The 12,248-nt window shown below is 47.3% G+C and overlaps 1 protein-coding gene across 5 annotated transcripts in view; it reads right to left on the minus strand.

The window, feature by feature from the left end:
• HOMER2 (homer scaffold protein 2) overlaps positions 1–10,460 on the minus strand; it is a 53,353-nt gene extending 42,893 nt beyond the window's left edge. For 4 of the 5 annotated variants that reach the window (XM_059858454.1, XM_059858452.1, XM_059858453.1 and 1 more), the window contains exon 1: positions 9,908–10,107. In XM_059858454.1, the coding sequence (XP_059714437.1) occupies positions 9,908–10,092 (185 nt within the window). In that variant the 5' untranslated portion in view covers positions 10,093–10,107. Of the gene's footprint in view, positions 1–9,907; positions 10,108–10,302 lie in introns of those variants that run through there. The other variant, XM_059858455.1, reaches the window with a different exon arrangement.
• Positions 10,461–12,248: the final 1,788 nt, after the last annotated feature.

The raw sequence follows: 12,248 nt of genomic DNA on the forward strand, positions 1-12,248 counted from the left end.
CTAGTGGAAACAGCCACCTCCCTTGCTGGGGGTAAAAAAGTTCACGTATCAGTTTTCCCTATTTGCCATAAGTAAAATACAGCAAGTCAAGAGCTGGAAACTGCACTCTTCATAGTCCCTGTGATCTAAAATTAATGCCTGGTGTTGGTATGCAGAATGGATCAAGCACTTGGTCACCCACTGAGGACAAGGTGCCAACTGGTGAGAAATTCTTACTATGCTTTTCACACATTCACACTTTAGCACCCAAAGTATTAAACCGACTTCATTTTTAAGGCCTCTTTTCCAGGTCTCACAAAACACAGGTTTTTTTAAGGAAGCTTCACTACCCCTGAAGGCAGCAAAAGAATGTATCAGCTGCCCATTTCCCCCTAGACAATGCAGATTAGCCCTGTGTTTTTCCATGTGCCTCCCTGCCAACACTGACCCGGGTCTGGAGCTGCTGCCACCCTGGGCTCTGGCCAGGCTGTCCCCCCAGGCAGCAGTTCCAACGTCACTACAGGGGAAGGAGAAGTGCCAAAAAGGAGATGGAAAAAGAAGAGAAAGAAGAAAAGTAACTTAACTCCAAGGTGCAAAGTCTGGACCACCTGTCTAACTCAGAGCAATCAGCTGTTCTTAAGTGGAACAACAGACAGCACTGAACTGTCCCAAATCGCTCCCAGCAGTTGTGAGTCTGTTTTATCTTCTGGCCAATAATTCAGAGGTCATCCTGCAAAGCAGCTGATGAGCATAAACTCTTTCCAGTACAACCTCATGTCACTCATGCTAATTCAACAGTTGTTGGGAAGGGTGCTGGAGATCACTGCAATATTACTTTGGTATTTCACAAGAGAAGCTGTATAGAGTTGCACAATATTGCTCTCCCTCCAAAGGACAAGGATGCCAATTCATAAGGCAGGGAGGAAAGACCAAGCAGGGAATGCAAAGTGGATTAGATATTTTGATTCCTTTCCAAACTCTAAGCTTAAAATATAAAAAACTTTGGCAACTTCTCCCCCATAGAATCTGAAATGCTAATTTCTAACTCAATGGAGAAAAGTTCTTGCAAAGATCTGACCAATGTGTATGCAGGATTATTACTCAGTGGCTCAGAAATTCAGGACAGACCTCCCCTGTGGAGGGAAAAGCAGGTAACCACAACCACAGGAGAGGTGTTTAGCCCAGGCTTAGGCCCAGCTGATGAAGGAAGCTGTCCCTGCAGCTCTCTGCAAAACCACAGGCTCTGCAGAAAAGTCTGGGGAGGAAAAGCAGGGCGAGAGAGATTGCCAGGAGAACCAGGCTGCACACCACCACGTCCTTGAAAGCTGATGCATCTCCCATAATATGCAATTTTGAAGGTCTCAGAAAACACATGTTCAGAACCTTCTGCCTGGGGAAAGTCTTGGAGGAGCACATGGAAACTTTAAAGACATTATTTGTCCTTTGGAGCTCTCAAAAGACAAAGGGGAATTTCTCATTGTGCACAAATACCCATTTTCCTGCTCCAAAGCACATGGGAAGGTGAAAGAGGCACAGAGGGGAAAGAAAAGTTCCCCAGGGAAACATGGACACAGACACACTTCTGGATCTGCCTGAGAGATGAGCAGCTTCCCATCTATTCCAAATAACTCCTAAACCAACAATTCCCTCGCTGGAGCGTGGGATCTGGTCCTTGCTTCACAGCTATTGTGTTTCATTGTAACTGAGATTACAGACTCAAGCTTTCAACTCCAACCCCTTGAATTTGGGTGGGTGTAGTGAAGTGACAGATCCCTGTTCTCAGTCAAGCCAATTTCTGTTCTGTTTTAAAAGGACCATAAACCAAATTAGATGGGGTTTTATGAATGAGCATTTTTAGAAGACACTTTAAATACAAGTTTATGAGGAACACCTCTATAAACAACAGGCAACAGAAAGTTATCTATCTCCTGTAATGGATTATGCAAGTGACAAACAGCTGTCAAATATAAAATAATCACGAAAAGAGAGAGTTCTCCTTCATTATTTCATAAAAGAATAAATTAGTCCCTATCACGGCTGGAGGAGAGGAGATTATTATGACAATCACTGAACTTAACATGAACTGAGTACAAAGATACTTTTATCTCCTGCTTGTACACCCAAGGGCAGGAGCTGTGTCCTTGCTGTACACTGTGCCCCTGAGCACGGGGCACTTTCTGTCCTGTCTGGGCAGAACCCTCCTGGCAAGTTAGGGAGGAGTATTTCACCTTTGGGGTTTTTTTATCAGGGGTTTGGACCACATGAGGGTGTAAGAAGGGAAGGGAAGGGCTTAGGTGCATGCTATGTACAGACCACACAAGACACAGACTCAGCACAAGTAATAATAGGAGAGGAAAACAAAAGGAAAAAAGGGAACTGCAGATATACCATACTAGTGTTCAAGGGAGTGGGTGAAGTGGCTAGACCTCCTCCTTTGTATAAAGGTGGAAGGAGATTAAACTGACCACCTTGTGGCTCTCAAGTTAAGAAATCCAACTTCCACATCAGGGCATGCTTCATAGTGGAAGAATAATCCAAACTGACAGCTCTGGGGGAAAGTTAAACTAATGGGGACTGACGACATCACCTTCAGGATTGGCATCACATCATCCTGCATGCCAGAAACTGCTCCATCCCAAAAGGGAGGATCCTCCAAGGGCAGTTGTCATCAACTCTGCAAGCCCAATCTGCCACTTGGAGGCATGGAACAAGTTTTAAACCTGTAATTCATACGAACTCATCTATGTGATTTGTAGGACTTGGGGTGGTTGGGTGTCACAGGGACAACTATGCTGCTGCCATCTTTGCACCAGTGTCTGAACTACCCACCAGAACAGAGCTCATCTTTAGACACCACCATCTGTGAAATAACTGATAAAAAGGTGTCAGACTCTCCCCACATGTCCCACGCATCCTCCAAGCAGCCCTGAGTGCTGGGACATTCTGCACTTCTCATCTCAAAGAACTTCTCCCCTTTTATCAAATGCTCTTATTAAACATTTTCAATATCACAAAACATGGTATGTTCCCACAAACAACTGCAGAGAGACATTTTAGATGTGTGCCACAGATTCATAGTGGGAAGCTGCAGTACAAAAGCTGATAAAGCCAGGGAGTGAAACAAAGGCAGCAACAAAGTGTTGCTGTTCCAGATTACAGAGCAACTCACCAGCAGCAGAGAACTTGAGTCAGTCATTGCAACACAATTAATATGATGGGAGACTGCACCTTGAAGTACTGCCTTTCAAAAGGAAAGCTTTAAGTACTCCCCAGCTCTGGCTACACTGTCCTTCTTCCAGGGATGAAACAATAAGTAATCGCACACTAAAAATAAAATGCTCACATCTCCACATATAAAATTAAGATTTCCCTTCAGAGCCAAGCAAGATTAAAATTTTGTAATTTTTTTCCCCCAAGAAATACAGTGGTTCCATATCTGAGGAGAATCTCCTGCAAAGCATTAAGCAAACAACAAGTATTTATTCAGTAAGCACTCATACAGCACCATTTCACAGCTCCACAAGGAAGGAGCCTCAGCACAAGCAGAAGCAGCTTTAGGAAAAAAATATTTTACAAGCTGGCTACGCATTTTTAAATGTATTCCACAGAGGTCTTTGCTGTCTTGCTGCACTGAGGTACTAAACATCACCTGATAAGAATGCAGTTGCAGGATTATTATTATTATAATGAAAATGCTAATGGGGAACAACACTGGCAGCTCTGGAGGGCTCTCCCAGGCCTCTTGATGCATAGGCAGAAAAGTGCAACTTCTACAGAAATTTTCTTTCTGACTCGCAGAAGGGCTTGAGTTTCTAAATCCTGTAGGCTGCAATGAAACTTCCAGATGGAAAGGAAACAGTTTGTCCCTTCAGGAATTCTTACAATCTTGCATTTTGATAAGCCACGTCAAACAAATCAAATCAGATCAGTGCATGGAGGAGGCAGGAAAGGAGGACGTGGTGCCTCTGAAGGGAACAGGTCTGCACAGCAAGCAGCGCTCATGCTGCTCACACCTCCATCACCCTCTTTTTCCTCATTCCTCTGTCTCAAACCTGCACACTCTTGCTCCATGATAAAGCCCCTGTTGTTTTGCAGCTAGAGCTCTTGCAAGCCCTCATACGTGAAGCCCACAAATCCCAAACACCTACACAGCAGAGGCTCCTGCTCCCCTGTGAGTCATTAGGCAGGCTGTCCCGCTTGCTGATGTCAGCCAGCACCATCCCTTCTTTTCAAACAAATCCTGAAACGCCTCGAGCATCAATTCTTTAAAAATATTATCTTCATTTTAATCCTGACCCCAGTGGCAAAATTACCATTAGGAAGCAATTGCAAGTGATGCAGAGGGTCCAAGAGCCTGCAATAGCTGCTACGTCAGTGAGGAGTAAGCAGCAGCTCCTCGTGTCACACATGAGCTCAGCACCGAGCACCCGAGCCGGCAGCAGCAGCACATCTCTCTCACAAACAGGCAGAGAGCAGCCAGGATGTGTCACCAAAAATACAATCAAAGATCAACTGCATCATCCAATCTCATCTTGTACATTTTGCATGAGTGTGTATTACACAAGGCCTGCTCACACCATGCCTAACCTGTGCTGGGTGCTGCGTGGCTGTGGCAGCAACCTTCCCAGGTACTAATTGTCTATTCCCAGCCTAATTGCTCTTGCCATTAAAAGGGCTTCTTTAATGCTCAAGCTTGAACACCTCCTGTCTTTGTTTGAAGGCAATGCCCTGGTCACATTCTGAGGTTTAAGAACGGGATCATCAGCTATTTACAGTGTACAGCTGAATTATCAGAGAAAGATAGTTGAAATATGTTCCTCTGAGCACATTTACATCCTAAAGAGCCATGACCAAATCACAGGATAAACAAGTCACACGCTGCCTTTGCAGTGCACAGAATGCAGAAAGCAATGGAGAGCATTCAAGGTGAAAGCAGACAGAGATTTGACCATGGAGCAACCTTGAGGAATGAGGATTTCCCACTCTGCACACACCCTATCACAGAGTCAACAGGAAAACCAACAGCTGATTCAAAATGCTTACGCCTAAGTCCCTGAGTGTACGTTCATGGGTGAGGCTATTTATCTTAGGCACTGCAATAACAGAGCCAAATGAATGAATAAAATGAATACACAGCACTGCAGAAAATCTAGATGCAAAACCAGGCTGATGCCCTTGCTCTTGGGTTCTCAGCAAACTCACTGTCCCCTGCCTGGTTCATGCTGGGAATATGCTTGAACGGTTTGAGACACTTGATCACATCCTGGATCAGTTAAAAAAGTTTCAGTTTAAAGGAACTGAACATCAAATAATTCTTTTTAACATTTAAAAAGAATGTTTTCATTTAAAAAGAATTTAAATTATGCCTTTGTTATCAGGAGACCTGCTCACCATTCTCTTTTCAAATAGAAAGAAGGGCTTAAGGGACATCCCAGCTTCGTGGAGAATATTTTATTTATAAGATTTTTCTCAAGTGATAATTAAATTAACAGTGGTAATTAATTAGGTTAGCCGCTGAAAGCAATGTAACTATGATGACTCCTGGCATCAAGTTTTCTTTCTGTCCACTCTTTCTACACGAGCAAACGTCTGAGAAATTTGCAGCAGAACTCTCAAACTAGTTGTGGCACTGGCAGATTTCTCCTCTCATAATTTAGTGAACTTTTCTGTAGCAGACCTTATAAATTCAGTTCTGTGCCTGCGTCTGCAATGCTGGGAACTCCTCACGTAGTTGTGAGAGGTGAAGTCACTTGGACAAAACACTGTTACAGGTTTGTTCACTCACCTGAATACAGCCACACCAAAACCTGAAGCACACACAAATCATTATGAGGCCCCAGCTGTTTGGTCCTTTCTTCTCTCTTCCACCCACCCCACCAAGCTCCCTGCCCCTCTAACCTTACATAAATGAGTTTAGCATAAGCAAGGGACTACACGCTATTGAGTCAATGGAGCTTCCCCATCATTTCAGTGAACCCCCAAACACTGCTCCAGAACACAAAGTTCTCTGGACCTGACTTTTCCACAGATTCTTGTACAGACACCTGTATTTGTACACAGACACACAATTCTCCAAGTCAGAGTAACATCCATTTATATCTACCCTACACAATGGAAATAGCTATGTCAGGAACCAAGGCTGTGAAGAATCAAGCACCCCCAGCCAGCAGCTTCAAAAACATGAGATGAGCAGCCTCAGCACCTATCAGATCTCAGGCCCTTTCCCTGGACACCAAAACCACCACCAGCTGGATATAATCTGCCCCCTGAGCAATGCTGGGGACCAAACTGAAGCTGCTGACCTTAAAATCACAAAAAAGGAGTCCCTGAGCTCACAGCACCAACTCAGCTGTATTCAGGCACACTCTTGCCCCAGCCCTGCTTTGAGGGACCCCAGACTGCAGGGACAGCCAGGTGCCATTCTCTGCCTGCCCCTCCCAGGGTCCCAGGGTCTCCCCTTCCCTGGCAGACAGATGGCCTGGCCAAACTTTGCAGGGAGCTGGTGAGAGACTCCCATGGATTTCAGCGGGAGCTGGACAAAAGCCAAGGTGAATTTCCTCTGCAACAACACCATTCCCTGCCACCGAGCTTCTCAGGCACAGCTTATCACCATGGTTTCTAAAGTACTGCTGGTACCAGAAAGTGAACACCCTCCAAAATTACTGCCTTCCTGTAACACGAGCTCCAGCACATCTTCTCCTTTGTTTATCTCCTTCATTCCTCACCCTCACATCAGGTTTTGCCTTTTACTCCCAAATAAAGCCACGTGTTGACCAATGGACATTAGTACTGCTGGCAGCAGAAGGGAAGAAAACAAGGCAGCCTTCCCTGATCTCTTAGATGTCAGTGCATAACAAAAACATCACGTATGGCCACCCTCAGTAATACAGCCCCATGCACCTTTCCATGAATATATCACAGGAGGAACAGAGTTTTGTTCAAGAGACCAATCTCCCTAAGATGAGGTTACTCCATTGCCTGATCCAGGCTTGGGAACTTGCCTTTTCCAAACTTCCTGGGGCTTGGCTTAAAGCTCACCTGGAGAGTTATGGATGGATCCCAGCTGCAGGGGACTAAATTACCCCACTAGCCCCAGAGGAAGCAGCAAAGAGAAGACATCTCATGTCAGCCAAAAAAAAAGGTGTGTTGTGAGCTAGTTCACCAGTAACCTGTATAGCACACACTTCTACAGTTGTACAGCTTTCTGCAATAATTTCTAACACTCAGAGGCCAGGCTGTCATTCTGATATGATTTATAAAACAGAACTAAAACACAGTTTTAATGCTAGAGGGCATTTAAATCAGTTGAGTTTTAATCCAACAGGTAATATAAATATCAGCTTCAGCAGCGAAGAGATTTACAGGTCTAATCCAAACTGGATACTTGTCACACACCTCATAACAGAAATTATTTGTAATGGATAGATAAGGAAATACAAAGATAGCAAAGAATTTAAAATAATAAAGGAATTTAGGCACAGATGAAAAAGCTATCCAACACCTTTTTAAACTAGCTAATACCAAAACCTCAAGCGTCCTTATAACTGTACATTTAACTTCTACTTAAACTGAGGTCACACTGAGCCAGACCACAGCTATTAGATGAGTAGGTACAGCCCACTAACATCAGAGACACTTCCTTGATTGTGTCAGCCCTTGGCTTGCAAGGGCAAGAGACAAAGCGGGAGGTATTTTCAGACACAGATTTCTACAGCTGGAAATGTGTTACATTGTGGTTTTCAAATAGCTGAAGTTTAAACTCTGAGAGGATTTAGGTAACAGCAGCGATCAGATATGCTGGGTAGAAGAAAGAAGTTATTTGGGAAAAGATCCATTCCCTTTAAAGTAGACATTTGTCCAGTGAGATTCTTAACAGTGGCTTGACCAAAATACAGTGGTTTTCAGTCAGCAGCAACTTTCACATTGAGTTTTTTGGACACTCAAGCAGATTTTTTTTTTCCTGTGACTTTTTGACAACGTTGTTTTCATGTCCCTTGTATGGCGGGCATTAGGTTTTTTAAAAAACATGTAAATTGCAAAATGTGACACTACCTTGCTGCCTAGTGAGTTGAACTAAACCAACAGTTTAAATAGCTCAGCTCACAGCTAATAAGCAATTTAAATAGCTTTGCTTTGCTAAGCTCAAGTAGCTGTATCAGGTTTCATAGCACGATCAGTCACTGCCAAATCCATAGGCAGCATTTAAATGAATCACTAGCAATGGTCACCCCCAGGAAAAAGAAAGAAAGGAAAGTAAAAGAAAAAATATTTTAAGAGCTAAGAATCAAGTCATTGTCACAATTTCTATGAGTACATGCCCCATATGTGACACCAAAATGTGCCCAGGAAGCAAATCCCACTCAAATGCCTGGGCCAAAATACATTCATCCAAGTAATGACTGAGCTCCGTGTTCTGACCACAACCTGCTTCACAAAGACACGTGAGTACAGAGGTGCCCAGTCCACAGAAGGACAAGCTGGAGCATGCAGAGGTGAAGGATCTGCAGCACAGATGGAACCGGAAGAAAACTGGGAGGCTGCTCCTGTGTCATGTGTGCTAAGTAAAGCTATCACAGCTGCAGTAATGCTATCACAAATGTACCTCCAAGTTCACTGGATCAGAAAGGTGAATGGCAAGATAATTATGTGAGACACTGGGAAAATGCATATTCACCAAACACCTTGTCTGAACTCTGTACAGAGTGCAAGAGAAGGTACAACCCACGCTGAAAGCTGGGGAATGAATGACACTGGAAGCTTGATCTCACGTGCACCAGTGTAAGACTGAAGTGACTGAGGAACACATTAAATCAGGGCATTGAACCAGGCTAGTGAACGTGCCTGCTCCCTGTACAAGCCTGCATGATCTGACACTGCATGCAGCAGCACAGACAGGAGCACAACCAGAGCTCTCAGAAGCCTTTGCAGCCAAAGTCCTTTGCAGCTTGAGCAGCTCCGGAGGCAGAGCAGGACCATACCGAGCCCAGAACTCCACCTGGCTGACAGAAAGGGTGGAGGAGCACTGTGACCTTCCACTCATGTCTCCAAGTCACAGCTGAACTCATCTACCAGTATGGAAACAGTTAAAAATGACAGCAACTGAAACATTTGCCTTCAGAGACACCCAGGTAGACTGACAGAGACAAGTTTCCGTGGATGGATGTTTCTGATCATCCTGGACTCTGCGGGGCAGTGCTGCTCCAAACAGGTTTCAATACTTCTTTCTCCAACCCCAAGGACAGTTTCTCTTTTATTTTCCAGCGAAACTTTGCATAATTAAAAAGCAGAGGAGTCCCTGTAATCCTGAAGAGAAACGTGGGAGATACTCACTTAGATCCTATTTCTCCCTCTGCCCCTGTACTTCAGTTCAGTACTCCTGGGTATCAAATTTGGACACGTGCATGTCATTATAATTCATTATTTATCCATATAGCCTCGAATTATATCACTTTGACAACAATTAACAAATCCATAGCAGGAATTTGGACATCTGAAAGCAGCAGAGGAAGCTCAGAAACTGGAGAACGATTCCTTGCCACATGGGGGTGAGGAGAGGCAAGGAAAGGTGTAAGAGAACATAATAGGATAAAAACAAAGTAAATTAAACGTGTGGGTTTGGAATCCCCCAAGACATTCTGGTCGAGAGGATCTCAAACCTATATACAGTCCAAGCCAAAGGCACAACTTTAACCTCCGTTCTCTGATATTTAGTTCACAAATTGCCCTAATGCCAGCATTTGGCTTTTGTCACCTCATATAAGTTAGAGGATAGCAAAAATTAGCAGGACTAATTTTTGGAAAGACCAAGCTGATCCTCTAAGAGGCCACCACACGTGGTCAGAGACTTCTGTCACGTTAAAAAAAATGTTTAAAGGGAAAAATATTTACACAAATTAGGGACCATCTGGCACAATTCAGGCAAGTTTACCGGGTGCCTCCAGCAGCCAGAGCTCTCGCAGAAGCAGCGCGTGAAACATCTGACAATGAACTCGCGGCACATCCCGCAGCTGACCGGGCAGGGACCGGACCCCCGACCCCGCTCCGCCACATCCCGAGCTCCTCCCCGCTCCTTCCAGCGGGGATTTCGCCGCCGGTGCTCTGCCTCCGCTGCATGCACGCTCCGCCGGCGGCTCCCGAGCGGCGGCAATGATTAATTACGTTATAAAATGATTAATTACGTTATAAAACGCTGCCGTTCAGGGCAGCGCTCACGGGCGGCCGCGCTCTCCCCGCTCCGCACCTGCGGCGGGGCCGGAGCTGGAGGCGGCGCCCACGCGGGCTCGGGACGCGGTGCCCACGGGGGGCCGGGCCCGGCGGACTCACCCCATGTCTCGGCACCTCTCGGCGGCGGCGGCACCCCCGGGCGGCTCCCCGCGCTCGGCGGCCAGCGGCGGCCGCGTCCCCACTTCGCACATGCGGCCGCCCCGGCCCCGGCTGGCTGCGGCTGCACGGCGGCTGCACGGCGGCGAGAGCCGTCCTGCTCCTCCTCCCGCCGCCTCCCTCCCCCCTTACATAACCTCCCTCCCGGGCGGCGGCGGCACCGAGCAGCTCCCGCGGCACCCGCCGCCCTGCCAGGCGGCAGCGCGGGGGCGGCGGGCGGGGCGGGGCGGTGGGCGCGCCCCGGGCCCCTCCGCTCCCCGCCCCGGGCCCGGCCGCCGGCGGTGGGCGGGATGTGCCCCGGTGCGCAGCGCCGGGCCGATCTGGGGTAAGGGATCTCGTCCTCACGGTGCCCTCGCCGGGGGCCGGTGACCCGCCGAACGGGGACGAGGCGGCAAGAAAACTTCGGGTGAAGTTGTGGGGTGTCCCCACGCGGCCCCGCCCGCCGCTGGAGAGCCTCAGCGGCGAGAGGAGTGAGCCCACCCCGGAGACCGGCTGTCCGGGACCGGCTGTCCCGCACCGGGATCCCCCCCGCCAGCCCCGGCTCCGCGGCGCGGGCACGGCGCGCTCCGAGCGCAGGTCGCGGGGATGCGCTTCCCACTGGAGGCGATGCCACGCCGAGGGATGCCCGGTGAAACACGAGCGGGCCACTCTCTCCCTCTGACACGCCCTCCCCGCGTTCCGAATCCGCGTTCCCCGGGCTGTGAGCGCGGAGCCTGCGAGCCGCGGGGCCGGGTCAGCCCCGTTTGACCGCTGGCCCCGGCAGGCGCAGCCCCGCAGCGCCGGTCAGGGGTCGCACCCAGCCAGCACCCGCCTGCTCTGCCCAGAAATGTGAATCCCGTCGGGAGGGCTGAATCTCCTCTGGCTCTTGTCAGCCTCGCTGCAAGTCTGTGCCACATAGCGTCCCAAAATTATGTAGGTTTCGTGAAAATAAAGAGGGACGATTCCTAACCAGGGAAGGAAAAATTAGACTAGTGTGGAAGAGCCGTGTAATGGCTACCCAAGCACGAGGGTGACACTGGCATCTGACCGGCAGTCACAGGACACAAATCCATAGCACAGCCATGGACCTGCTCAATCGGGTGTTCGCAGGACTGCGTACACAGACACACTTACTCTTTCATAGAGAAAATACAATTCACACATAAGACAGGCTTTTAAGTTCACCCACACAAAGTTATAATTAATACTCTGTCATCAAGAGTGATTATTTTCATCTCTCTCTTTTTTTTTTTTTTTTTAATCTCACATTGATTTATCCTTTCTTTCCAAGGAAGTTTAGAAGTTGTGGGAAAGGTTTTATGTTTGTTTGCTTTTACTTCATGTCTAATAACTGGGGGTGTCCCTAGTATTACCTTGGGACATCATGGGAATCCTGAAAGAAAAACTTAGCCAGCAACAAAACACCTCCCAGCTACGGACAGTGGTAGCTGATGTCTGGAACACCAAAATGGAATTTCAGTCCCATACACCCAAAGTCCATGTCACTAGGGGTAAAGGAGCAGGGTGAATGACACAGACATTTTGACACCTCTCCAATGTTCCTGCTCTCTTTACCATGAGCAGAGGGTTACTGTGGGTGTTGAAGGAGACTTAAGTCCTTACCTATCACTGATGTAAACATTCATATATCCTGTTCTGCCAGCTGAAAGTGAGCTTCCATTTCCTCTGAGATAGCCATGGCAAAAGTAAACCTTTCATGTTCATGGTGACCTGCAGCCTTGGATATTGCTTTGATGTGGCCATTCCTCTCTTCTAGGGGAGACAATGAGGGGTAACATTTGCTGAGAGTAAAACCAGCAGCCTAGAAATCTTGTGGAAAAAACTCTCACCATGGATCTGAGCATTTTATAACACTGTTTTTACACCATTTACCTCATTTTGTTAAATTA

The sequence above is a fragment of the Haemorhous mexicanus genome, chromosome 13 (genome assembly GCF_027477595.1).
Source record: "Haemorhous mexicanus isolate bHaeMex1 chromosome 13, bHaeMex1.pri, whole genome shotgun sequence".
NCBI classification, from domain to species: domain Eukaryota; kingdom Metazoa; phylum Chordata; class Aves; order Passeriformes; family Fringillidae; genus Haemorhous; species Haemorhous mexicanus.